The sequence below is a fragment of the Nomascus leucogenys genome, chromosome 22a, assembly GCF_006542625.1.
Source record: "Nomascus leucogenys isolate Asia chromosome 22a, Asia_NLE_v1, whole genome shotgun sequence".
NCBI lineage: Eukaryota > Metazoa > Chordata > Mammalia > Primates > Hylobatidae > Nomascus > Nomascus leucogenys.
Genome location: NC_044402.1, coordinates 71,239,344 through 71,265,599, shown reverse-complemented (window position 1 = coordinate 71,265,599; position 26,256 = coordinate 71,239,344). Strand labels below are relative to the sequence as shown.

The window sequence follows — 26,256 nt, the reverse complement described above, 5'->3', positions numbered from 1 at the left end:
GGGACTACATGTGTGCACCACCATGCCCAGCTAATTTTTAAATTTTTTCTAGCACAACACCACGCACAGCCAATTTTTAAATTTTTTCTAGTACACCACCATGCTCAGCTAATTTTTTAATTTTTTTGTAGAGATGGGGGTCTTGCTATGTTGCCAATGCAGGTCTCGAACTCCTAGTCTCAAGTGATCCTCCCATCTCAGCCTCCCAAAGCACTAGGATTACAGCCTCCCAAAGCACTAGGATTACAGCATACCCAGCTTTTAGTTTCTGTATACTCAGTTTTCTATGGGGGTTATTTCATATTCTATATGTTACCCAATAAAATGTCTAGGACTCAAAATAGCATATTTCTTCTCAAATGGCAACTCTGAAAGGTAAAGTAGTGGCTGCCTGGAGTCACAAGAAAAGTGAGGTCAAGTCATAGCTATTTGGGACAAAGTCAGATCAACCAGATGTGAAATGCCTATTAGCTGGTTATCAATTAGATGTGAAAGGCCTCAGGTGTGAAAGGGGATGACCAGCACAGATCCTTAGGCGCCTCCTCAGAGTGGAGTTTCTCATCTAATAAAGCCCACATCTAATCATCTAATTCTCTGAATCTGAATGTTTCTAAAAAACTATTAATAGCATTTTATCTAGAACTCAAACTAGGTCACTGATCAATTTCAGACTTTGCCACTGAGACTGCCAGAAGTTTACCTTTTAGTTAAAAAGGGCTAAACACAGCACTTTTATAACGTAATCACTCATTTAGAAAGCTGATCCTGCATACTGATTCTTACTAGGCCACCCTTATAAAGTTTAAAGTATAAACTTTAGAGTATAAAGTTTAAACTATTTGTCTGAAATGGAAATTTTCCAATATCAGAAGTATTTTTCCTATAATTCAAAGATGACTCAATAGCTAAATTTGAATTCTAAAATAAACTTGATCCTTTCCCTAGCTCTATTTTTCTATTTCATTTGTTACTAACATTGATTTCCTCTCTGTTTCTAATGGCCCTTGAAATTAACTTCTTTCCTAAATTTATGTACATCATCAGTATCTGCACAATTACGTAGGTAGGTATCTTAATTACTGCTAGGAAGTCAGCAGAGAGTGCCCTAGAAAAATTCTCTTTGACTCTCACATACCTAAAGGAAATTTCCTGTATTTTGTAGCATGGAAAATATGATCCACAACATAGCAAACCAAACATTGACGCAGGTAAGTTTCTCTTGCAATGTTATCCACTGACAAGAATCTCCTGGCACACAATCTCTCAAGCATCAGATTACCACTTCAATACTTTTTATCCCCTATGAGATCTCCTGATTATTAATTTATCTTCTGCTTTCTTCAAGTCATCTTAACTAAAAGTCTATATATACTTGGCTCCACAGACCATTTAACATTTATTACTGGGCCAAATATCAAAGCAATTTACAATGAACAGGTTAAATCTGTAAATTTAATAATTAAGGCCAGGCACGGTGGCTCACACTTGTTATCCCAGCACTTTGGGAGGCAGAGGTGAGAGGATCTCCTGAGGCTAGGAGTTCAAGATCAGCTTGGGCAACAAAGTGAGACTCCATCTCTACAAAATTTTTTTTAAAAATTAGCCAGGCGTAGTGGCACGTGCCTGTAGTCTCAGCAACTCAGGAAGCCAAGGCGGGAGGATTGCTTGAGCCCAGGAGGTCGAGACTACAGTGAGTCATGATCACGCCACTGCACTTCAGCCTGGGCGACGGAGCAAGACTCCATCTCACAAATAAATAAATAAATGAGATTTTAAAAGATTATATACAGTGAAAAAATAATAGACTTTTAGAGCCAGACTGAGTTGGTTTTAAGCCATGATTTTGTCCACTTATTAGCTGTGTGAGCTTGGTAAAGTTTATTTACCACTCTGGGCCTCAATTTTCTCATTTGCAAGTAAGGGATAACACCATCTTCTTCACAGGAATGTTGTAAAGATTTGATGAGTTAAGTTTATGAAATGCCTAGCTAAGTCTCAAGCCTATGATAGAAGGCCAAGAAATCTTAAGCTCATCCTCCTAATTCTGCAATCACCATCTGAGGGTAAATCTTTATAGCTAACCAATTCCTGGACACAACATTATTTTTGCAACCATATTAAATACCTTTTACTCTTAAAAAGAAAAAATAAGACTTATAAAGTGTTAGCAGGAAAGAGAGACAAACCATTTTTTCAAATGTTGCCTCCCACAAATCAATTCCAGATGGATGGTAGATCTAAAGGTCAAGGGTAAAACAATAAATGCTGTAGAGAAAAACATAAGAGAATATCTTTGAGACCTTCAAGTTTGCAAAGGCTTCCTAATAAACTGGACACAAAATGCACTAACCATAAACTAAAATAAATTGATAAAGTGAACTACACTAAGAACTTCTGCTCATCAAAAGGTATAATTAAGAAAGTAAAAAGATATAATACATATCCAACAAAGGATCTGTATCCAGAACAAATCTTGAACTACTGTAAAGCATTAAGAAAGACAGACAATAAAACCACAAGATACTATTTCTTGTCCACTGGAATGACCATAATTAAAAAGAGAGTAACAAGCACTGGCAAGGATGTGGAGAAAATGGAACACTCATACATTTGCTGGTGGGAATGTAAAATGGTGTAGCCGCTGTGGAAAACAGTTTGGCAGATCCTCAAAATGTTACACACAAAGTTATCACATGATCCAGCAATTCCACTCCATGTATACAAACGACCAAGGAAAATGAAAATATATCTCCATGCAAAAACCTGTACACAAATTTCATAGCAGCATTATTCATAATATCCTTAACGTAGAAACAGCCCAAATGTCCCCCAACTGATAAATGGATAAACAAAATGTGGTATACCCATAAGAAAGGATGAAGTACCAATGCACGCTATGACATGGATAAATCTTGAAAACATTATGCTAAGTGAAAGAAGCTAGTCACAGAAGACCACATATTGTTTGATTCAATTAATATGAAATGTCCACAATAGACAAATCCATAGAGACAGAGAGCAGATTAGTTGTTATGAGGAGTTGTGGGTGGAAGAATGGGGGAATGGCTACTAATACATATGGGTTTCTTTCTGGAGTAATAAACAGATTCTGGAATTGGGCAGTGGTGATGGTTGCAGAACTCCATGAATATACTAAAAACCCACGAAACTGTATACTTTAGAAGTCTGAACTTCCTGGTATGTAACTTTTATCACAATAAAGTTGCTTAAAACAGAAAAAAAGACAACCCAATAGAAAAATGGAGAAAAGATTTTAGCAGACACTAAACAAAACAGGATACTGAAGTGATCAATAAATATGAAAATGTGCTCAACTTCAATGGTCATCAAGGAAATGCAAATTAAAACCACAATGCAACACTACACATCTATCAGAATGAACAAAATTAAAAAGATGAAAAATACTAAGTGTTAGGGAGGACGTAGGACATTTAGAAATCTCAATTACTGCTGGTTAGAATGCAAACTAGACTTGGCAATATCTATTAATATTGAAAATATGCACACCTTTTGACCGTATATTCCCACCTTAGGTATATACCCAACAGAAATGGGTATACACATGTTCTCTAAAAGAAATACACTATAATGTTCACAGTAGCACTATTTATAAAAGCCCCAAACTGAAAACTACAAAAATCCCCATCAACAGGTTAATAAATATTGGCATATTCTCTCAATGGCACCAAATACATTAATGACATGAAAGGTCTACAATAATAGACATGAATAAATCTCACAAGCAATATCTGAGCAAAAGAAGCCAGATACAAAAGAGTACCTAGCACATGGTTCCCCTTATACAAAGTACAAGAACAGGCCAAACTAATCTATGCTGTTAGAAATCAGGATATTCATCCTGCGGAGGTGGGGGTTGTGCAGGATGTCACTGGAAAGGGATAAGAGGCTGGTTACATTAAGTGTGTTGCTTGTGAAAATTCACCAAGCTATACACTTGTGTGCACTCTTTTAATGTAAAGCCTTAAAAGATGCACCCTGTATCAAAACAAGTATATTGAGGTTACACTTTTTCCAAATGCCTTTTTTTCCACTTCTTCTTAGGGCCACATGATTTACTTTGACAATTAAGAAACGTAATAAAGCAGCTGAAAATACTAAAGAGCAATTACACTTACAAAATAATAATTATAAAAAGATATATTACCAAAACATGGACAGGTAGAAGAAATTACGAACACACTAACTGGCAGTTGTAAGGTTCAAACTATACGTCTGAGGTTAGCTTACAAAATAAAAACTACAGCAGCGTGAAAGAAATGCTTCTCTCCTAACACTCTAGAAAAAATGGCTGCAATAAACAAGATGATATTTGCTAGACAGTTTTTACCCCTCAACAAGCAAAAATGAGAAGCTTATGATGAAACTGCACAGTAAAGGGGCATCTCTATTACATAAAAAGAAATTTGCATCAATGGTTAGAAGCTGGATTTTTTAATCACCAACTTTATAGCAATAATCCCTAAAGTGGTGTCATTCAACTACAGTGGATGATTTCAGTAGGTTCTGAAATCAATTTAGTGTGTCACAAAAGACAAGTATCAAAACACAATATCACAATAGAAAATCTGTCAAAAATGCATGATATAATAAAGGCCTATATTCTTCATGAAATGTAGTATGTACTGGTTGCAAAGGAAAATACATTTTTTGGTTTGAGCTACAATAAAAATAAAGTTAGGAAAAGCTGTCCTACAAGATACCGTTAACACTTTTGCTCCATCAAGTTCCTGGTATAAAAAAAAAAAAAAAAAGCAATTCACTTCTTGACTTTTCCCTCCACTTCTGATCCCAGATCATTAAAAGTTTTACCAGATTTAGCCTAAACTTTTCTTTTCTTTTAACACACAGACCTAACTACTGCTTTCCAGTGAAGCATTCATCTCTTCTTCCAGGATTAAGAATGTTCAACTACTACTACTTATGCTAGGTTTGGGTCATTTCACACTACCTCTTTCTCTCTTTAATTCTTCACTTGGGGGAGAGAAGAATGGCAGAGTAAGAGGGAAGAAGTGTTTGGGTGGAGCTGGGTGTCAGGGGGCATTCTCCCAACTGCATTGGTCTATTGACTTACATACTTTCAGCTGAGGTATACAGACCTTCTACCTTAAAGTAACAAAGAAAGGAAACCACAAGGCAACTTGCAGCACAGGATATCACCAGACTACATATTGCACTAGGTGATATACAAAGACACACTTATCCGTGTTTCTGGCTGATATGTAAATTATCTTCCTTAAGTTTTCTAACAATGAAAATTTTACCATAAAATTGGCTTACTAGAATGTATAACTGTCTCCTTTTTATTACTACACCATATATTCCTTTTCCACACATAAAATGTAGAAAAGCCCCATTGAATGACTATCTACGCTTTCATCTCTTCTAACACTCTCCCTCTTGTACTGCTTTTAAAAACAGTGGAGATGTTAAACAAGACTAGAAAATAAATTCAATCCAAGCAATACCTAAATGATGACCCACCTCAACTATAAACATAAATCCTCATGCAGTATATGTGTGCGTAGGTGATCAAAATGATGGGAAAAGATCTGGGAATGTGATATAATAAAAAGAAATCCTAAATCCTCCGTGGTTATAATAGGCATTTTTTTAGTGAGGAAGGGTGAGGGAGCTATAGTAGTCCCCGTTATCTGCAGGGGATATGTTCCAAGACCCCCCATGGATGCTTGAAACTGCAGAGTACCAAACCCTACATATACTGTACTATATTTTTTCCCATATGCAAATACTTATGATAAAGTTTAATTTATATGCTAGGCACAGTAAGAGATTAACAACAATAATAATATAAAACAGAACAATCTACCACTTATGAACTGTTTATTTCTGGAATTTTCCATCTGATATTTTTGGACCTCTGTTGACCAAAGGTAACTGAAGCCACAGAAAGTCAAACTGTGGATAAGGAGAGACTACTATATTCTATGTCTGCAAATGGGTAAGTTTCCTTATTTGGGGGTCTTGACACAAATGTGTGGTAAGTAATTTTGCAGTAGACTAGAAGAGTTCAAGCCTCATCTGCTAAAACACTGTCTTCACATGTTCTTCTCAAAGCAAAGTGCATGTTCTCCTGACACTAACCCTGACATAATTTTTAACATTCGAGCAATTTAAAATAAAATTGTAATGGCAACTAAAAGGAAATAAAAACCCATTATTGCATAATAGTTTTACAGAAAAGATCTGTACATTAGAAAAACAACATTGGAAGAAATTGAAGTTTGCTCTAAAAGAAGCAAAAACTCTGACAACTTCTTAATGCATTTTATACTATTCAAATAACTTAGGGATTCGCTTCTTAGGGAAAGAAAACTTGCTCTGTGACCTTGGGCAAATCAGATTAACTTCTCTGTGCTTCTTTTCTTTTTTTTGAGATGGAGTTTCCCTCTTGTTCCCAGGTTGGAGTACAGTGATGCAATCTCAGCTCACAACAACCTCCGCCTCCTGGGTTTAAGTAATTCTCCTGCCTCAGTCTCCCAAGTAGCTGGGATTACAGGCGCCCACCACCATGCCTGGCTAAGTTTTTGTATTTTTTGGCAGAGACAAGGTTTCATCATGTTGGCCAGGCTGGTCTCAAACTCCTGACCTCAGGTGATCACCGCCTCGGCCTCCCAAAGTGCTGGGATTACAGGCTGTGCTTCTTTTCTTTAGCTGCAAAAATGAGGAGGCTAACTATGTAATCTATAAGCCTGAATGACCCACCATGAAATAAGTCAAACTGTTGCTAAGCTATCTGTAGATTCTACAAGGAAGAAAATCAAATACGGCAAGATCATTTTAATTACATAGACTCTTTCAGCCATTTTAATTAATGTGTGTGGTAACACTGTAGCAATGCAATGAAAAGGATACTGGCACTCCCCGTTTAAAATTAAAAAACAATTTCCTTAAAAATGAGGATCGGAGGAAATTAACAGGCACCATTTATGTGTGTGCCTAGATGACTAAAATTAATGGGTCAGATCTGACCTCAAAATTACGTTTTAAACAGCAGTAAAGTACAGGTTAGGTGCACAGACAAAAATTCACTGTTGCTTAATCAAATAAAATACTAAAAATGTTTACAACTACAGTAGTATATTTTAGCTAGTATTGCCACCATACTGGTTCTGCACAATAATGCAAATGCTAGTAATAAAGGCATCAGCTAACATTTGAATCCTTATTATATTCCACATTCTAAGTTAAGTGCTTTACATGGAATATCTCATTTAATCCACAGGATAATCAAGGAGGTAGATAGTGTTGTTTTAAGAAAGAGATTTAACAATGCTCAATTGTTTTCATTATTTTCATACACAGTATCTAATGTGTTTTTTAGTGGAAAAGGTGGAAGTGGCTCTGCTATTATCCGCACTTTTCAGATACAAAGACTGAAGCTTTTCAAAGCAGTTCAAAGGGTTGCTCAAGGAAATAGAATGAAGTGATAGAGCTGGCACTAGAATCCAGTTCCCAAAGGTGGTCTCTGGTGGTTGACTATGATAGTTTCTCAATGTACTCATGTCCACAAAGATAACAAGATTCTTTCCTTCTGTCTTTATTTTTTTTTAGAGACAGGGTCTCACTTTACTGTCTAGGCTGGTCTCAAACTCCTGGCTTCAAGTAATACTCTGCCTCGGCCTCCCAAAGTGTTAGGATTACAAGTGACAGTCACTGTATATCAGGTGCTTCCTCCTTTGTTTCCTCCCTCCCTCCCTTCCTTCCATCTTTCCCTTCCCTCCCTCCTCCCCTCTCTCTTTCTTTTTCTTTCTCAAGCTCTCAATATTTTGCCAAGGCTACTCTTGAACTCCTGGGCTCAAGCAATCCTCCCACCTCAGCCTCCTGAGTAGCTGGGACTACAGGCACATGCCACAAAGCCTGGATTTTACTTTTAATTAATTAATTAGGGCAGGGATGTGGCTCACAGCTATAGTCCCAGCACTTTGGGAGGCTAAAGCAGGAGGATCACTTGAGCTCAGGAGTTTGAGACCAGCCTGGGCAATGTGGCGAGACCTTGTCCCTTAAAAAAATCAGCCAGCTGTGGTGGTACGCACCTGTAGTCCCAACTACTTGGAAGGCTAGGGAGGGAGAATTGCTGGAGCCCATGAAGTCGAGGCTGCGGTGAGCTGGGACTGCGACACTGCACTCCAGCCTGGGCAACAGAGCAAAACCAGGTCTCTAAAAAAATTTTTTTTTTGGGGATGGAGTCTCACTCTGTTGCCCAGGCTGGAGTACAGTGGCACCATCTCGGCTCACTGCAACCTCCACCCCCAGGGTTCAAGCGATTCTCCTGCCTCAGCCTCCTGAGTAGCTGGGATTACAGGCATGCGCCATCACGCCAGTCTAGTTTTTGTATTTTTAGTAGAGAGGGCGTTTCACCATGTTGGCCAGACTGGTCTTGAATGCCTGACCTCAGTGATCCATCCGCCTCAGCCTCCCAAAGTGCTGGGATTACAGGCGTGAGCCACCGCACCCAGCCTTAAAATTATTTTTAAAAAATTAACAAATTAATTAATTTTAGATATGCTGCTGTTACCGAGGCTGGAGTGCAGTGGCGTGAGGATAGCTCGCTGCAGCCTCAAAGTCCTTGGTCAAGTGACAATTCTGCTTTTATTGAGACCGGATCTCATTATGTTGCCCAGGGTGGTCTTAAACTCTTGGGCCCCCACCTCACCTCAGTCTCCTGATTGGAGTAGCTGGGATTACAAGTGCACACCATTATGCCTGGCTCAAGCTTCCTTATTTCTGACAATGTGCTTGAGCCTTCTCTCATTGGTGCTTAAAAAAGAGAGAGAACAGGCCGGGCGCGGTGGCTCATGCCTGTAATCCCAGCACTTTGGGAGGCCAAGGCGGGCGGATCACGAGGTCAGGAGATCGAGACCATCCTGGCTAACACGGTGAAACCCCGTCTCCACTAAAAATACAAAAAATTAGCCGGGCGAGGTGGCGGGCGCCTGTAGTCTCAGCTACGCGGGAGGCTGAGGCAGGAGAATGGCGTGAACCCCCAGGGGGCGGAGCCCGCAGTGAGAGGAGATCACGCCACTGTACTCCAGCCTGGGTGAAAGAGCAAGACTCCTTCTCAAAAAAAAAAAAAAAAAAAAAAAAGAGAGAGAGAGAACAAAACCCCAGAATAATTATCTTCATGCTACAGTAAATTTATTTGCAATGCCAACAGGGAAATGTAGTCTCTCAAAGTAACTACTTAGGACTAGGTGTGGTGGCTCATAAGTGTAATCCCAACACTTTGGGAAGCCAAGACGAGAGGATCGCTTGGGCTCAGGAGTTCAAGACCAGCCTGGGCAACACAGAAAGATCTCTCTACAAAAAAATTTAAAAATTGGCTGGACATGGCAGCATATGCCTGTAAGCTACTCAGGAGGCTCAGATGAAAGGATTAATTGAGCCCAGGAGTTCAAGGCTGCAGTGGGCCATGACCACACCACAGCACTCCAGCCATAGCGACAGAGTGAGACCCTGTTTCAAAAAAAAAAAAAAAAAAAAAAAGGCAGTTTCAAAACACATATCGAACTTTATATTTCCTAGTTTACATTAGTATTTTATTAGTGAATCAATCAATATATATAATCCTTTCAGTAGAATATTGAAGTAAGCAAAATGAACACACTGATGTTAATGGTTATTCTAAGCTCAATTTTTATAAAATTTGCAAAGGAATTATTAAAAAGCCCTGTTGGTATCTGACCCAGAAGGCAGAAGAATCAGTGTTGTACACGCTACTACTTACTGAAACCATGATTAACCACTAACAGCAGATCTCCCCCAGTGAGGATCCTGAGGATGATAGTGCAGGCATTAAAACACACCTCATCACATAAGTATGAAAGCGTATACAGGCCGGGCGCAGTGGCTCATGCCTGTAACCCCAGCACTTTGTGAGGCTGAGGTGGGTGGATTGCTTGAACTCAGGAGTTCGAGGGCAGCCTGGGCAACATGGCAAAAACCCATCTCTACCGAAAATACAAAAAATTAGCTGGGCGTGCTGGTGTGTGCCTGTAGTCCCAGCTACTGGGGAGGCTGAGATAGGGGAGGATCACTTGACCCTGGGAGTTGGAGGCTGCAGTGAGTGGAGACTGTGCTACTGCATTCCAGCCTAGAGTGAGACCCCGTGTCAAAAAAAAAAAAAAAAAAAAAAAAAAAAGAGGTAGGGGGTTGGGGGTGCTGGGTGCAGTGGCTCCCACCTGAAATCCCCACACTTTGCGAGGCTGAGATGGGCAGATGACTTGAGGTCTGAAGTTCTAGACCAACCTGGCCAATAGGGTTAAATCTCATCTCTACTAAAAATACAAAAATTAGTTGGGTGTGGTGGTGGGCGCCTGTAATCCCAGCTACTTGGGAGGCTGAGGCAGGAGAATCACTTGAACTGGAGTGGCGGAGGTTGCAGTGAGCTGAGATGGCGCCACTGCACTCCAGCCTCGGTGATAGAGCAAGACTCCATCTCGAAGAAAAATCAAAGTGCATATAAACAACATGACACTACTAATTTGTTCAAGGCCTATTAATATTAGAAAAAGTTTATGTTCAATGATATAATTCCTAAAAGTATCCCAAGATTTATATACATTGTATTCCATGGCTTTAATAAACTGAGATATCCTGATTCCAACATTTGAAAGCAATTTAAAAGAATGTTTATTAAACAACTTCTGGGCCTTTTATTAGAAAAGATCAATTTTGGGCTGGGCACAGTGGCTCACGCCTGTAATTCCAGCACTTTGGGAGGCGGAGGCCTGTGGATCAGCTGAGGTCAGCAGTTCGAGACCAGCTTGACCAATAGGGTGAAAGCCCGTCTCTACTAAAAAATACAAAAATTAGCCGGGCACGGTGGCAGGCACCTGTAAACCCAGCCACTCTGGAGGCTGAGGCAGGAGAATTGCTTGGACTCAGGAGGCGGAGGTTGCAGTGAGCCGAGATTGCACCACTGCACTCCAGCCGTGGCAACAGAGCAAGACTCCGTCTCACAAACAAACAAACAAACAAAAAAAGGAGAGATCAATTCTGGGGGCAGGGTCAGACTCTTCAGGTTTCACAATTATAACTTTATATATAGAAAACAATACCAAATAACCTTACTGTTTTCTTTTTACAATTGTTTCCAGAATGAGTGAGAAGGGAGCCAGAGTGAGATTTCTGTGTTAGGGGATGAGGTAGGGCGTGGGCTCACACCTGTAATCTCAGCACTTGTTGGAGGTGGAGGCTGGTGGATCACTTGAGGTCAGGAGTTCGAGAACCGCCTGGTCAACACGGTGAAACCCCACCTCTACTAAAAATACAAAAATTAGCTAGGCGTGATGGCAGGTGCCTGTAATCCCAGCTACTTGAGAGGCCGAGGCAAGAGAACCTGGGAGGTTGTAGTGAGCCGAGACGCGCCATTGTACTCCAGCCTGGGCAACAAAAGCAAAACTCCATCTCATAAAAAAAAAAAAAAAAAAAAAAAAGAGGGCATGAGTTTCAAAAGTTTGAGAAAGACAGTGTTAGAAGAATAAAGAAAACAATGACTATTGAACATCAGAAATTAATTTATTCAAAATAAGTACTAAATTGAAATCCCATCGCAACAGGATTGCATGTAGGTTAGTTAGGCACCATTTAAAAAGAGCAGTACCTTTGGGAGACCTCATCTCTGACAAAATAGAAAAAAATACATAAAAAGAGCAGTTCCATATGATAGTAGATATGGTCTAGGCATTGCATTTTCTATAGAAGTAATTCCACTTGCAGTTGCTTGCTTCTCTGAGAACACCTAAATGCTGCCCAGTCTGCAGCAAATAGCTTAGAAGATAAAAACCTGTTATTACACTGGTGACGCACTTCATGTCAATGACCCTTCCTTCAAAATATCCACCACCTCAAAATCTCTCCCAGAAGAAAGCATGAGAAAGAATGAAAATGCTATTTTCCGTGTCTCCACACTGGTGTGAATACTTGCTCCAGAAAGTATGCCCTCAGCTAGTCCCCATCTCAGAGTTTGTAAGTGTGGAACAGAATATGAATATTTTAATTTAAAAGCAGGTCCTATAATAGGCATCTGTGAGGTCACTCCAAAAATTTAATTTTGTGAACTATGTCACTAATAATTTTTTAGACAACCTTGTTTATTACCTTTCAGCTTTATTTTCCTGAGCACTCAAATGTACCTGCACATACAAAGGGTGTTTGAAACACAATTTTGAGCGAATATATAGCATTCTATCTGTGGTTAGGCCCTGATTTGTTTAACAATTTCTCAGCTGTTGGATATTTTGGTTTAATTTTGAAAATGGTCTTGTTGGGTTCACTGGATAATTAATGGAAAATGTAGGCAAAAATTCGATATTAAACACAGTTCACATATAGGGGGTAACTTACAATAACTTCACACACTGAGAAGCCCTAGCATTTTTCCTGCCTTACATTAGGATTGGAGGACCAAAATGAAAGTGCCATTCACAGTGAGCACAAATCTGACCCGCTATATAAGGAAATCTGCAATGCTATTTTTAAAAAAAACACTTCTACGCAAATTTTTAAATCCTCCACTTGGAGTCCACTTCTTTTTTAAAAGTAATTTTGCATATCTACACGTTGGGTGACTATACAAGTATTTAATGATCACTTCAGAAATCCTAGAAAATACATTAAAGTTAAAAAAAAAAGTCACCATCCACTAATAATTTTTTAGACAACCTTGTTTATTACCTTTCAGCTTTATTTTCCTGAGCACTCAAATGTACCTGCACATACACAGGGTGTGTAAAACACAATTTTGAGCGAATGTATAGCATTCTGTCTGTGGTTAGGCCCTGATTTGTTTAACAATTTCTCAGCTGTTGGATATTTTGGTTGTAATGTTAACCTTTTAAGATAACTTTTGGCCATATAGTCCTTGAATATGTCATATTATTCAAAATCTTTGTGAAACATGGCTAAGGGGCGATGTTAGGCCCAGGAAAAAAAGGAGACTAAGAGAAGTACTTCAACAGTATTTGCCTTTAGATGGTGGGATTACAGGTAATTCAGGTTCTTTGCTGTACTTTTTTACCATATCCAAATGTTCTCTAATGGACACATGTTGACGATCAGAAAACAATGTAGTTATTTACTAAAATAAAGATCAACATTTATACAGACAGCTACCATTAAAATTCAATACAGTAATCTGGGAAAAGGATGTATGTTATGGGAAAACAAAAAGTAGGATTTAAGGTTGTAAATATGTACTTATAATAACAGAAGACTAGATAACCAAATGTTCAACACCAGGAGGTACTGCTTAACCAATCTATGGTACAACAGACTACCGTGAGCTAACTGAAAGCATGAAGCAGATGGCCACTTGCTACACAGAAAGACTGCCAAGATAGGTCATCAACTGAGAAGACTGAGGTGTGCAACAGCACGGATCATGATTCCAAAGTAACAAAAAGAAACAAGGAGAGAAGGGTGGGAGAAGAAAAGACTCTTTTTTTTTTTTTTGGAAACGAAGTCTCACTCTTTTTGCCTAGGCTGGATTGCAATGGCATGATCTCAGCTCACTGCAACCTCCGCCTCCCAGGTTCAAGTGATTCTCCTGCCTCAGCCTCCCAAGTAGCTGGGATTACAGGTGTGCACCACCATGCCTGGCTAATTTTTTATATTTTTAATGGAGACGGGGTTTCACCATGTTGGTCAGGCTGGTCTCGAACTCCTGACCTCAGGTGATCCGCCCACCTTGGCCTCCCAAAGTGGGGATTACAGGTGTGAGTCACTGCACACAGCCAAAGAGACTTTTATAAGCATAAAATATATCTGAAAGGCTATGTAAGAAACTGTCCACAGTGGTTACTCTGGAGTGGGGATAAGAAGTTGGGTACACAATATGATCACAATCTGAAAATACGCACTCATACATAGAGAATACATAAAAAGGAACTACACTGCTCATAGCAGAGCTTCTGAATCCATTTAAAGGCTGTCCCCTAAAGATTTTTAGATGGATATTGAAAAATAATGAAAAAAATGGAAAGTTCAATCTATCTGAATTATAGGGACTCATGAAATCAAAAGACAGAAGTGGATATAAATGTTATTATAATTGGTATTTCAAAACCCAGTCAATCATATAAAGTTTTTACTACAGCAAGATTGGCCAGGGAATTGGTTATTCAAGAAAACTAACTTCTAATTAAATAATTCTAGAACTTGTTGAATATGGGTGATTTTATTCAAAATCTTCCTGCCACAGTTACTCCAGTTTACGAGCTTGGTAATCTACCAATGAAATATATCGCTGTCCATTTAGGCAATAACAAATGAAAGCAAGACATTTTTACGTGTTAAGATTTAACACAGCACTTTTCCCTCTAAAAACAAAGATAAGAAAACCAATTACAGAATCAGGGGCAGAGGGTCTTAGGAACGCAGACACAAAATTCTCCTAAACTAGATCATTACTGTTTTAAAGCTCTCTTTAGCAAAAGTCTAACTAAATAAGAATTATTTCATCATGTGCAACATTAATGCTCCAGATGCAGATTGGTAACTAAGGTTGTCCCTAGTTTTTCTAAAAATCAGATTTATAGATTAATAACACATCTGCACTACTGAATATGTATGAATGCTGTTTCACTTGACTGCACTTACATAAAGAAAATACAAACTCATTTTATGTCGGAGGGTAGTCACTAAGTTGGAATCCTTTTGATGTGTATGGCTTTCTTTCACACACGTGACTTTTTTTTTTTTTTTTTTTTGCTTATTAACACTAATGTGTTTTACTGAGTTTCCCTGAGTGCATGTATTATAAAAATATCACGAATCCCCAAGGATTCACGACCACAATCGGTCACTGTGAGAAACAGCTGGTAATACTGGGTAACATCTCAGGGTAGAGAACTCAAAATCAGACCAGATAATAGAAAGAAAAGCACAGCTTTCACCTCACATTTGGGAAGTGACAATTCTCATTCCATTTCCTCTCTCAGTCTGGCTCTTGGGAGTTTGGTTAACAGAAGGGGATGGGAAGATTATAATACAGTTTATTTATAGGCTCCCTTTTCCTTTCGGGGGAAAAAAAATCACCCTTTCCTACCATGAGTATGGCAGAGGAGGGATTTTTAGTGTAATGGAAAGGCAAAAGACACGATAATCCTGAAGATCAGAAAGATGATCTGTCTCAGCCCTATCGCCTAGACAGCTGGGCAATTTAAGAATGTTGTCTCACCTAAAACATGGGACACAGGGCAGGAAATGAAGGTAGCACCAGGAAGTGCACTCTCTTACTTTCAGTGAAAACGTTCTTGCCTGTGAGGAGCTAATATTGAGTGACACTCTATTACATCCCTAAATGGCGCTACACGCTGCGGCCACTCTGTTGACAGTTCTTCATGTTAACACTCACACAGGTGTCACAGCAAACAACCATCAATGCTACTTCTAAAGTCGCCCGGTTCCATGAGGAAAAGACCACATGCTTTCTACTACCCAGGCCCAGGCCGCTCATAGGTAGGGGCTTAGCTGACGCCTTTTGAGATACTATGTTTCTCTGTGTCCCGGAAGTTAAGCTAGGGTTGTTTTCCTTTATATATTCCGATTTTTTAAAAAAAATTCCTCTGCACTACCTCTTTACCACTGTGGATCTAAACCTTAATCTAAACCACACCCTCAGCAATCGGAACAGAACGGAAGTTCCCACTCCAGGAAATCTTGAGAAGGAGGTTTGGGAGGGTCAGGAGTGGTACGGGAAAGGAAAAGTCTGGTCAAAATCAAGTCTGTTTAAGTCCGTCGAATCTATTTCTAGGCCATTTCGTTTTCCGTCTCCTGCCCCGCTGGTCTTTCAGGCCACTCGGCCGGCGCCGAGGTGATTTTAACACCTGCCGCCGCAGGCCCCGCCTCCGGACTGCGGGTCGGGATCCCTCTCCTAGGAAAGCGCAAAGGCTGCCTTCAGAGTCACCACTTTGGAGACGTTGCCTGCGCGCCCTTCCTAACTTTGGAAGCTAAAAATGAAGGGGGGTGGAGGAGAGAGAAGGCCGTGCGGAAAAAGAGCAAGGTCTTCCCCCCGTCCCAGGGCTGCCCCCCGACCGAGTCGCCGGCAGCCGCCTCCAGCTCCAGCCCGTCCTCCTACAGCCGCGGACCCCGTGCCCAGGGCGCTCCGCGGAGGCGGGATGCGAGCGGCCTCCGAAACCAGCCTCGGCCAAGGCAGCGCCCGCGACCGCCGCTCCTTCGCGGGATCGGGCCTGGCAGCCCCGTGAAGGAGCCCATGGGGGCCTCCGCCTCCCCCCAGCCGGTCCCGCCTCCAGCCCGCAGCTCCCCGGCCGCCGTCGGAGCCCTTACCCGTAGAACGTGGTAGCCTTCGGTGCCCCCGCCTGGGATCTCGACGCTTTGCGAGGAGCCCATGGCGGCGGGCGATCGGTGTGGCCGAGCCGGGCTCCGCGCTGCTCCCGCCCCCAGCGCACCGCCCGCTCTGCTCCTCCGCGTAGCACTTGGGACGTGGCACTAGCTGCCGCCGGAGAGCCGGGCCGCACAGCCCGCCGGGAGATCGTCTCTGCTGCAGCCCGGGCCGCTGCGACGCCGCAGACAGCGCCACCTGCCGCGAGCCACTGGAAGGGGCCCGAGCGCGCGCGGGCCAGGAGGGCGGAGAGGGAGGGCCGGAGGAGGACTGGGAGGCACCGCGTCGTGCTCGCGAGAGAACAGAAATGCGCTTCCCCCAGCTTTGGCACCTTGCTACGGGGCCCTGGATTGGACCAGATTTATGCAGACGCGTTCCCGCTCGCCTGAAAAGAACAGATACTTGGTTGCAGGTCCCCCTGGTGGCCAGAGGCGAGGAAAGGGCTGCTGATGAACAGGAGCGAACTCAACACACACCAAGCTCTCTGTTCTCCGGGTGTGTAGGTATTTTCCCAAACTGTACAGCTGAGGGGAATAGTGGCCTCCTGTGGGCTGCATACTGCATCTGCTCAGCTAAATTTTATAAAAGGAAACGCTCCCTTCATAAAACAGGAGTCTCACAGAGTCACCTACCAACTTCTTTTTTGGTTTGGGTTTTTTTTTTTTTTCTCCCTCCCTAATTGTGAGAATAAGATTAGAGGACTGGTCATAATCAGAGCGATGCCAGCGTGGGAAGCACGGTTGGATTTCCCTGGCATTCCACCACCTGCTGCTGCTCAGTTCCCCGTCCCACCTCCTTCAGGTAGCCAGGTCGTATTCATGCTTATTCCGTTGTCGTATTCCGTTGCTGCTTTTGCCCCTTACGTGTACTCCCTCTGAAACCCCTAGTTGCTTTGTGGTCAGTTGGACTGATGGTGCGTCAACCAGGTATTATGTGGATTCCTATGTGATGCAATGTAAAGTACGTGCTATCACCCATGAAGTATTCTAGCCCAAGATGGTTAACTTGCCTCTATGGCATCTTGAGTTTGATGTTTACAGGAAGTAAGGAGAATTGAGGAGCAAGTAAAATGACACCACAGGGAACCAGGCAAATACAGGAAGTGGGCCTTCCTTCAGGACAGCTGGCCAGTTCTCTTTGTCAAGTCAGAATCCTATGAAAGGGCCTATGCCAGATTAAAAGGAACACGAAGAATATAACCAAGAGACACACTGCAAGGGCTTAAGTTGGGGGCCAACTTGGAGAAATAAGCGTAAAAGACATTTTTGGTTCATTTGGAGAAATTTGAATATGTACTGAGTATTAGAAGAGTAGTTATTCACATGGAAACGTGGAAATTATTGTCTTTTTTAAAAGCTAGTTACAAGACGGGATGTGTCTGTAGACAATATGAAAAACATGTCCTCAAAATACAGATTAATGTATGCATATGAAGATGTGGGAGGAGAATATGAACCAAGGGTTACAGTGGTGATCTCTGGGTGGTGACAGAGATAATTTATTTTTTGTTTTGGCTGGTTCCATATTCTATGATGCTCATGAAGTGCTTTTGTAATAAGAAAATATTATTTAAAATTTAAAAATAATTTTATTTGCTATCAATAAGTGAATAGCAGGTTTTTAGAAGGCCTAATAAATCCATAGATCCATAAATGAAATCTCCAGTTATTAGGCTCCTCAAAGACAGGGTCTGCAGTGGAGTTGGCTCTATGTTCTTGATATTTACCAGAATGCCTAGCAGCTAATTCAACAAATTAATACATTTAGTGCAAAAGAATAAATGTAAGAACTAGATCTAATTGTAATGTTCTCGTTCTGCTTGGCAATTATAACCCTCTTTATGATGGAAGCTGTTGCCATGTTCAGTGGTCAAAATTTTTGGACCACTTGTCTCCCATATGTCTGATGGCAGCCGTGGCTTGTAGAACCCAGGCTGTGGATCGTTGGTGGTCCGTGGGCAAGTCCAGCCCTTCCTTAGAGCTGTAGCGTGTGTTTCAGCCTCATGAGTGGCTGCTTGCTATTCTCCACACAAGCCATTTACTTTCTTACCTTCTTGATTTTATTCATGCTATTCTCTACTTCTGGAATGCCCTTCCTTACATTTTCCACTTACAAAAATCCTAACTTTGAAGAAATCCTAATCCTTTAAGTCGCATCTCAAATGTTACTTATTTATCCTTAAGGTCAGCGTGACTCTCTCCTTGCCATGAAACAGTTAGTTCCTTCATTTCTATGACATCATCGTCATCATCACAGGCCTGTCTTCCACCATTCGTGGTCCATTCATTCGGAGCAAGGATCATATGTTTTGTTTTGTTTTGTTTTCCCTTCCTTCCTTCCTCTCTCTTTCTTTCTTTTCTCCTTCCTTCCTTCCTTCCTTCCTTTCTTTCTCTCTCTCTCTCTTTCCCTTTTCCTCATTCCCTCACTCCCTCCCTTCCTTCCTTCTTTTTTTTCCTTTCTTTCTTGTGAAATGGGTCTCACTCTGTCTTCCAGGCTGCAGTGCAAGGGGTGTGATCACAGCTCACTGCAGCCTCCACCTCCTGGGCTCAAAATCATCCGTACCTCAGCCTCCCGAGTAGCTAAGACTACAGGCACGCACTACCACGCCCAGCTAATTTTTTTGATTTTTTGCAGAGACGACGTCTCACTATGCTGCCAGACTTGTTTCGAACTCCTGGGCTCCCATGATTCTCCCACCTCAGTCTCCCAAAGTGCTGGGATTATAGGTGTGAGCCACCATGCCCAGCTGATCATGTGTTTTCATCTTTAGATCCCCAGTTCCTGGTTGAGTATTGGGAACATGGTAGTACTGTTTATTGATTTGAATTGAACGTGTGTAATGAATAGCTTCAAAGCCTTTTTTTCAGAATCAGTTAATAAGTTACCTCTGTGGCTACTATTTGTGTCTCATCAAAATCTGTGGGTTTCTTTTTTCTTTTTTTTTCCTAATTCCCAGGGTGATGGTAAAAACCCATGTTATTTCTTTAGCAGCAGTTGGTGGCAGGTGTGAAGGTGAGGTACAGGGCCCACCCGGTTTGGGACTGAAAAAGTGTGAGAATGACTGCCCCATTTTTCCTGGTGCCAGTTGTTTCCTCTTTTAGTTGGAGAATACGCTCCAACAGAAGGCAAAGGATAAAATCTCAAGGATATGACCGAAGCTAATATAAATAATACAACATGATGGAGGGAACACGTGGGAGATTATTGTCAAGTCAGCTTCAATTGGAGTAAGAATCTGCTGCAGGCAGGTTGGTATTTTGAAACATCAGAGGCAGCAGAAAAGTGAAGTCCAACAGAAGCAAATGTCTACAGGCTAAAAAACCGGAAGTAATCTATTCTTCTGGAAGAAGTATCTGGTACTCAATTTTGTGTGTGTTCTGAGTTCCATTAACATTAATTCTGAGTTCTTCCTTCCCCTCCCCTCCCCTCCCCTCCCTTCTTTCCTTCCAATAGAGTCTCGCTCTGTTTCCAGGCTGGAGTGCAGTGGCGCAATTTCAACTTGCTGCAACCTCCACCTCCCAGGTTCAAGCAATTCTTGTGTCTCAGCCTCCCAAGAAGCTGGGATTACAGGCATGCGCCACCATGCCCAGATAATTTTCATGTATTTAGTAGAGACGGGGTTTTGTGGTGTTGGCCAGGCTGGTCTCAAACTCCTGGCCTCAAGCAATCTGCCCACCTCGGCTTCCCAAAGTGTGAGCCACCACACGTGGCCAATTCTGAGTTCTTGTAAATAAGTTGTTCATGATGGAGGGATCATTTTTATCATATACATTGAATATCCCTTATCTGAAATGCTTGAGACCAGAAGTGTTTTGGATTTTGGATTTTGGAACATTACTGGTTGAGAATCTCTAATCCAAAAATCCAAAATCCAAAGTGCTCCAATGAGCATTTCCTTTGAGTGTTATATCAGTACTCAAAAAGTTTCCAATTGGAGCATTTTGGATTTTCAGATTAGTGATATTCAGCTTGGTATTGGTTAGTGCAGCCTTATCTTTTTGCCTTCAGACTACCCTGAGAAAGTTTTGTTCCTACCATATTTGAATAAGAACCACATTGGATAGGGCAGATGAGGATCTCCTAACCTAGCCTGTTTTGCTGAGGGAGCAAACCACATGAGACCACATGAGAGACCATGTTATGTGCCATGCACTCTCAGTCACAGCTGACTGGACTAGAGGAGAGCCCTGATATACAGGCAGCCAACACCCACACTGAATGAGGTGGCCTTTAGAAAAGGTTCTCCCCCCAGAAGTGGATGGTAGTGACTAGCTACACCAATCAGGTTTTCTCTCTGGGGACTTGGAACTGGGAAATACAAGGAGAGACTCCGTCAGTGTATATTTATTTGCGTATTAGAATGTAAGCTCCATTAGCGCATGGACTTTGCCTGAGTGTCTACTACTGTGCTGTTAGTACTGACAAAGAGCTGGCACATAATAGTTAATAAATGGCTGTTGAACATATGAATGGTCATGTTCATAGTCACGTTGATGGCAGTGGCGACCCATATGGAGTGGCCATTGCGAGGACACCAGCTGTAGTGGGGGAGGTATGGCCAGGGCTGTGCACTCGTTGGTCCATGGGGGCCAGGAACAGTTGATCCCAGTGGGAGCCTCCATGCCCTACTGAGTTGGTGGGGTGGGAGCCCACCAACTCCTGGGTGCAGCTGCAGCTGCCCAGCTATGGCTCCAGACCCAGGCATCCCTATGCTCTCAGGGGCCCAGGAAGCCTCCTTCCCCCACAAGCTCAGAAGTGCCTGCTCCCACTCCCTGGCCTCTCCACATCCACAGCACCCATTTTGGTGTGGAACACAGTTGTGGCCAAGCCCAGGTACTTGTGCAACCCAGCCAGGTGTGTGTATGCTCGGGGCAGTACTGAGGCACCAGCCCTCTGTTACCTCGGCCCCTTCAGACTTTGGGCACTAATGAGCATGGGAGGAAGGCTGGGGTGCTGAGGGTAGCTTGACATGGGCCTGCAGACAGCCTGGGCACTGCAAATGGCCTGTTGATGGTGGCAGGAGGCAGACAGGTTCCTAGGTGGGAAGAGACAGGTCCCCGGTGAAACCCCATCTTCAGGCCAGGCCTAAAACCTGGGGGCCTGGCTCCCAGTTCCAGGTGGAGTTCATGACCCAGAGTGAGAACTTCCTTGATGCCTTTTGGCCAGTTGGATGGTGCCTTTTCCATGAACAAATCGGCATGTACTTCTTCCCTTCTGAGCTCATAAAACCCCCAGACTCAGCCAGACTCAGAGACTCATCAGGATTACCTGCTTGTGGATAGGAGCTACCCATTTTGGGTCTCCTCTATACTCGTTGGGAATACCTGCCTGTGAATAGGAGCTACCCAGTTTGGGTCTCCTGTCTGCTGAGAGCTGTTTGGTTGCCCAATAAAGCTCTTCTCTGCCTTGATCACCCTCCAGTTGCCCATGCAACATCACTCTTCCTGGATATGGGACAAGAACTTGGGACCCACCAAATGGCAGGAGTGAAAGGAGCTGTAACACTTCCCTGGCTGGTTCCCTGAGCTATGGTGGGAGCTAAAGGGGCTGCAACACTATAGTTCTCCCACCCTCTGCTGGCGCCAGACAGCTGCCCCGTGTGATGGGAAGCAGCAGCGGGGCTGGGCTAGCCCAGGAGCTGTGGCCCAGAGCATGGTGGCAGGACTAAAAGAGCTGTAACACAAATGGGCTGAAACATGCCCCCCAAAACACACCCCCCCACTCACCATGCTGTGGGCAATGAGAAGGAGAGAAGAGCTGTGGCCCTTCTGGATGCCCAGACCTTGGGGCTCCCTGAGCAAGGGCTGTGACACATTGTAACACCTTCTTTGGGACTCTGCAGTTCCTTGCATCTCTGAGCTTTTGGGTGCCACCAGACTCCCCTTGTCTAGATGCTAGTGCCCACAGTGGAAGCCGCTTGTGGTATATCTGGTCCAGCTGCAGCGTCACATGGAGCCAGCGCCTGTGCCAGTGCCTGGAGCTGCCCACCCTGCCACAGCAGCCAGTGTACCTGGCTGTGCAAAGAGGCAAGAACCTGTGCTCACTCACTCACATACCCCTCACTGCTCCACACCTGACTCACCCTTGTCAGGTGTGGGATCCAGGCTGGCAGCACAAGCAAGTGCAGCCTGCCAGGCCAAGTGGGCAGGACAAGCCCAGCAGGCACAAGCAAAACTCAAGCAGAGGTGCTGCTGATCACAGAGGTTTCCAGCTGGCAAAGCAACACCCTAAGGATCCTGTGACAATGTCAACAGAAAGGCACTAGAACAGTGATTCTTAAGCTGGGGTATGTATCAGGTTCACCAGGGAACCTGGTAAAAATACAGAAGTCCCAGTGCTAGTCTACTTTGATGACCCTGGTCCCGTTATTCGTCATTAGTTTCCAGGTGATTCTGATACACACATTTGAGAACTTCCCCATTAGAGCAATGTTTAATAAACTTCTGCTTTTTTGTGGGTAATCAGATAATGAATAAGAATCTCTAGAGCTGGGAGGAATCCTCTTAGCAATCAGACTCGGCCACAAAGACCCAGATTGTGCTCAGTTTCTTATATATCTTTGTTGTTGCCATCACCTTTATTGTCAAATTTTTCTTTGTTTTTATCTGTTTTTTAGACAAAATGTTGATTTTGGAATAATTTTAAATTTAAAAAAAAGTTGGGTAGAGACAGGGATCTTGCTAGTTTGCCCAGGCTGGTCTCGAACTCCTGGCCTCAAGTGATCCTCCTGCTTTGGCCTCCCTAAGTGCTGGGATTACAGGCATGAGCCACCACCCCCAGCCTGGAATAATTTTAGATTTAAGGAAAAGTTGCAGCCAGTACAGAGAGTTCCCATAGGTCCCCTTTACCCAGTTTCTCCTATTGTTAACATCTTACATCAACCACAGTATATTTGTTAAAACCAAGAAACCAACATTTGTACATTATTAGCTAAACTCTAAACTTTATTCAAATTTCACAAGTGTTTCTGCTAATGTTCTTTTTCTGTTGCAGGATTCAATCCAGGCCTACATCACAATTAGTTGTCATGTCTCCTTTGTCTTCTCTGGTTTGCGACTGTGTCTCAATCTTTCCTGTTTTTCATGACCTTGAGAGTTTCAAAGAGCACTGCTCAGGTTTTGTTTCTTTGTTTCTTTGTTTGTTTATTTTTGAAACGGAGTCTCTCTCTGTCACCCAGGCTGGAGTGCAGTGGCTCAATCTCTCGGCTCACTACAACCTCCACCTCCCGAGTTCAAGTGATTCTCCTTCCTCAGCCTCTGAGTAGCTGGGACTACAGGAATGTGCCACCATGCCCAGCTAACTTTTTTATTTTTAGTAGAGATGGGGTTTCACCATGTTGGTCAGGCTGGTCTCAAACTCCTGACCTCAAGTGATCCACCTGCCTTGGCCTCCCAAAGTACGGAGACTACGAATGTGAGCCATCGCACCCGGCCCTGCTCAGGTATTTTAAAGAATATACCTCCTGTTGGGTATGCCTGTTGTCATGATTAGACTGAGGTTATGGATTTTGGGGAGGAATACCACAGGGGTGAAATGCCCACGCTTTCAGGTCATATCAGGAGTATGTGCCATTAACATGACTTATTAATGGTGATTTTAACCTTGATCATTAAGATCTGTCCATTTTAATAGTAAAGTTACTATGTTCCCCTTTTTCCTATGGAGGCAAGTCACCATGTCTAGGCATCCTTGAGGGTGTGTGCGTGTGTTGGGGGAGGGGAATTAAGCTGCACCTCCTGAAGGGGATTATCTATGCAAATAATTTGGGGTGGGGTGTGGTGACTCACACCTGTAATCCCAGCACTTTGGGAGACTGAGGAGAGAGGATCACTTGAGGCCAGGAGTTTGAAACCAGCCTGGACAACATAGGAAGACCCTGTCTCTATAAAAAATTTAAAAATTAGCCCGGCATGGTGGCGCACACCTGTAGTCCCAGCTACTCAGGAGGCTGAAGTGGGAGGATCACTTGAGCCTGGAAGATTGAGGCTGCAGTGAGCTGTGACCAGTGCCATTGCATTCCAAACTGCAACAGAGTAAGACCCAATCTCCAAAAAAAAAAAAAAAACAACCCAACTTTGGGAGGCTGAGGCAGGCAGATCACAAGGTCTGGAGTTCAAATCCAGCCTGGCCAACATAGTGAAACCCCATCTCCACTAAAAATACAAAAAAAAATTTAGCTGGGCATGGTGGCGCACACCTGTAGTCCCAGCTACTTGGGAGGCTGAGGCAGAAGAATCACTTGAACCTGGAAATTGGAGGTTGCAGTGAGCCGAGATCGTGCCACTGCACCCCACCCTGGGCAACACAGCGAGACTCTGTCTCAAAACAACAACAACAAAACAAACAAAAACACAACAATGACAAAAATAATTTGGAATTCTGTAAGGATTTTTGCCCCGTCTCTCCCATTTATTAATTAATTAAATCATTTATATATCAATACGGGTTCACGTATATGTGTTTTGTCCTTTGTTGGTTTTTTGTTGTTGTTGTTTGAGACAGATTCTCTCATTGCTGGTGGGAATGCAGTATTTTGTTGCTAAATGGTACTGGCTTTGACCATGGAAAGCACTTTTCAGGTTGGCTTTTGTGTCTCTTTGACAGACCACCATTCTTTTAAAAAAAATTGTGGTAAAATGTACATACATAATATTTAATAGCTTAATCGTTTTTACATGTACAGTTAAATGGTATTAAATATATTCACATTGTGTGCAATTATCCTTCTGTATTTTGAGCATGCTTGTACTTTCTGGCACTATAGGATGCTCAGGTTCGTCTTGTATTTCTTCTTGCTCTAGCCCTAGAGTTAGCCATTTCTTTAAGGCACCCTGAATTCCTTACAATGGAGAATGGTATTTAGAAACCAAGATTTGGCTTATTTTCTTATTCTCTTAGTGTAAATCACAGGGCAAAAGCTAAATTTTGATGAAGTCCAACTTATCAATATTTTCCATGGATGGTGCTTTTGGTTTTATATCTAAAAACTTATCACCAAACCAAAGGCCATGCAGATTTTCTTCTAAGTTTTCTTCTAGAAGTTTTACAGTTTTACATTTTATTTATAGGCCTATGATCCATGTTGACTTAATTTTTGTATAGGTGTGAGATATGTGTTTAGGTGGATTACTTTCACAGATGGATATCCAGTTTTCCCAGCACCATGTGCTGAAAAGACAATCCTTCCTCCATTGAATTGTCTTTGTCCCTCTGTCAAAGAGAATCTCTGGAGCTGGATAGTCTTCCCAGCAAGCAAACTCAATAAAAGGCCTAAATTGTACTGATATTCTTGTATTTCTTTGACATTTCCATCATCTTCATTAACATATATATAAAATTATTATTATTATTTTGAGACAGAGTCTCACTCTGTCGCCCAGGCTGGAGTGCAGTTGCACAATCTTGGCTCACTGCAACCTCCGCCTCCCGGGTTCAAGCGATTCTTCTGCCTTAGCCTCCCAAGTAGCTGGGACTGCAGGCGTGCGCCACCATGCCTGGCTAATTTTTTGTGTTTTTAGTAGAGACGGGGTTTCACCATGTTAGCCAGGATGGTCTTGATCTCCTGACCTTGTGATCTGCCCACCTTGGCCTTCCAAAGTGCTGAGATTACAGATGTGAGCCACTGTGCCTGGCCACACATATGTATATTTTTAACTAAAACCTGTATTACTCAAGGTAGGCTGCCGATCTGTTTTTTGGGTTTTTTTTTTTTTCAGATAAAATAATCTTCTTAACACAGCCTTCCTGGGCCTGCCTCAAACTGTCTCCTTGCAGTTGAGTCCTTCTAGCAACTTTGCAGGTGCCTAATTTTAGGGAATAATTGCTTGGGTTAATTATTACCTGTGGGTCCT

General features: G+C 42.6%; 1 protein-coding gene across 1 annotated transcript in view; it reads right to left on the bottom strand.

Moving 5' to 3' along the window:
• Positions 1-17,232, bottom strand: part of GORASP2 (golgi reassembly stacking protein 2) — a 39,687-nt gene extending 22,455 nt beyond the window's left edge. Inside the window, exon 1 of the mRNA XM_003254248.3 lies at positions 16,351-17,232. Within this exon, the coding sequence (XP_003254296.2) occupies positions 16,351-16,413 (63 nt within the window). The 5' untranslated portion in view covers positions 16,414-17,232. The remainder of the gene's footprint in view (positions 1-16,350) is intronic.
• Positions 17,233-26,256: the final 9,024 nt, after the last annotated feature.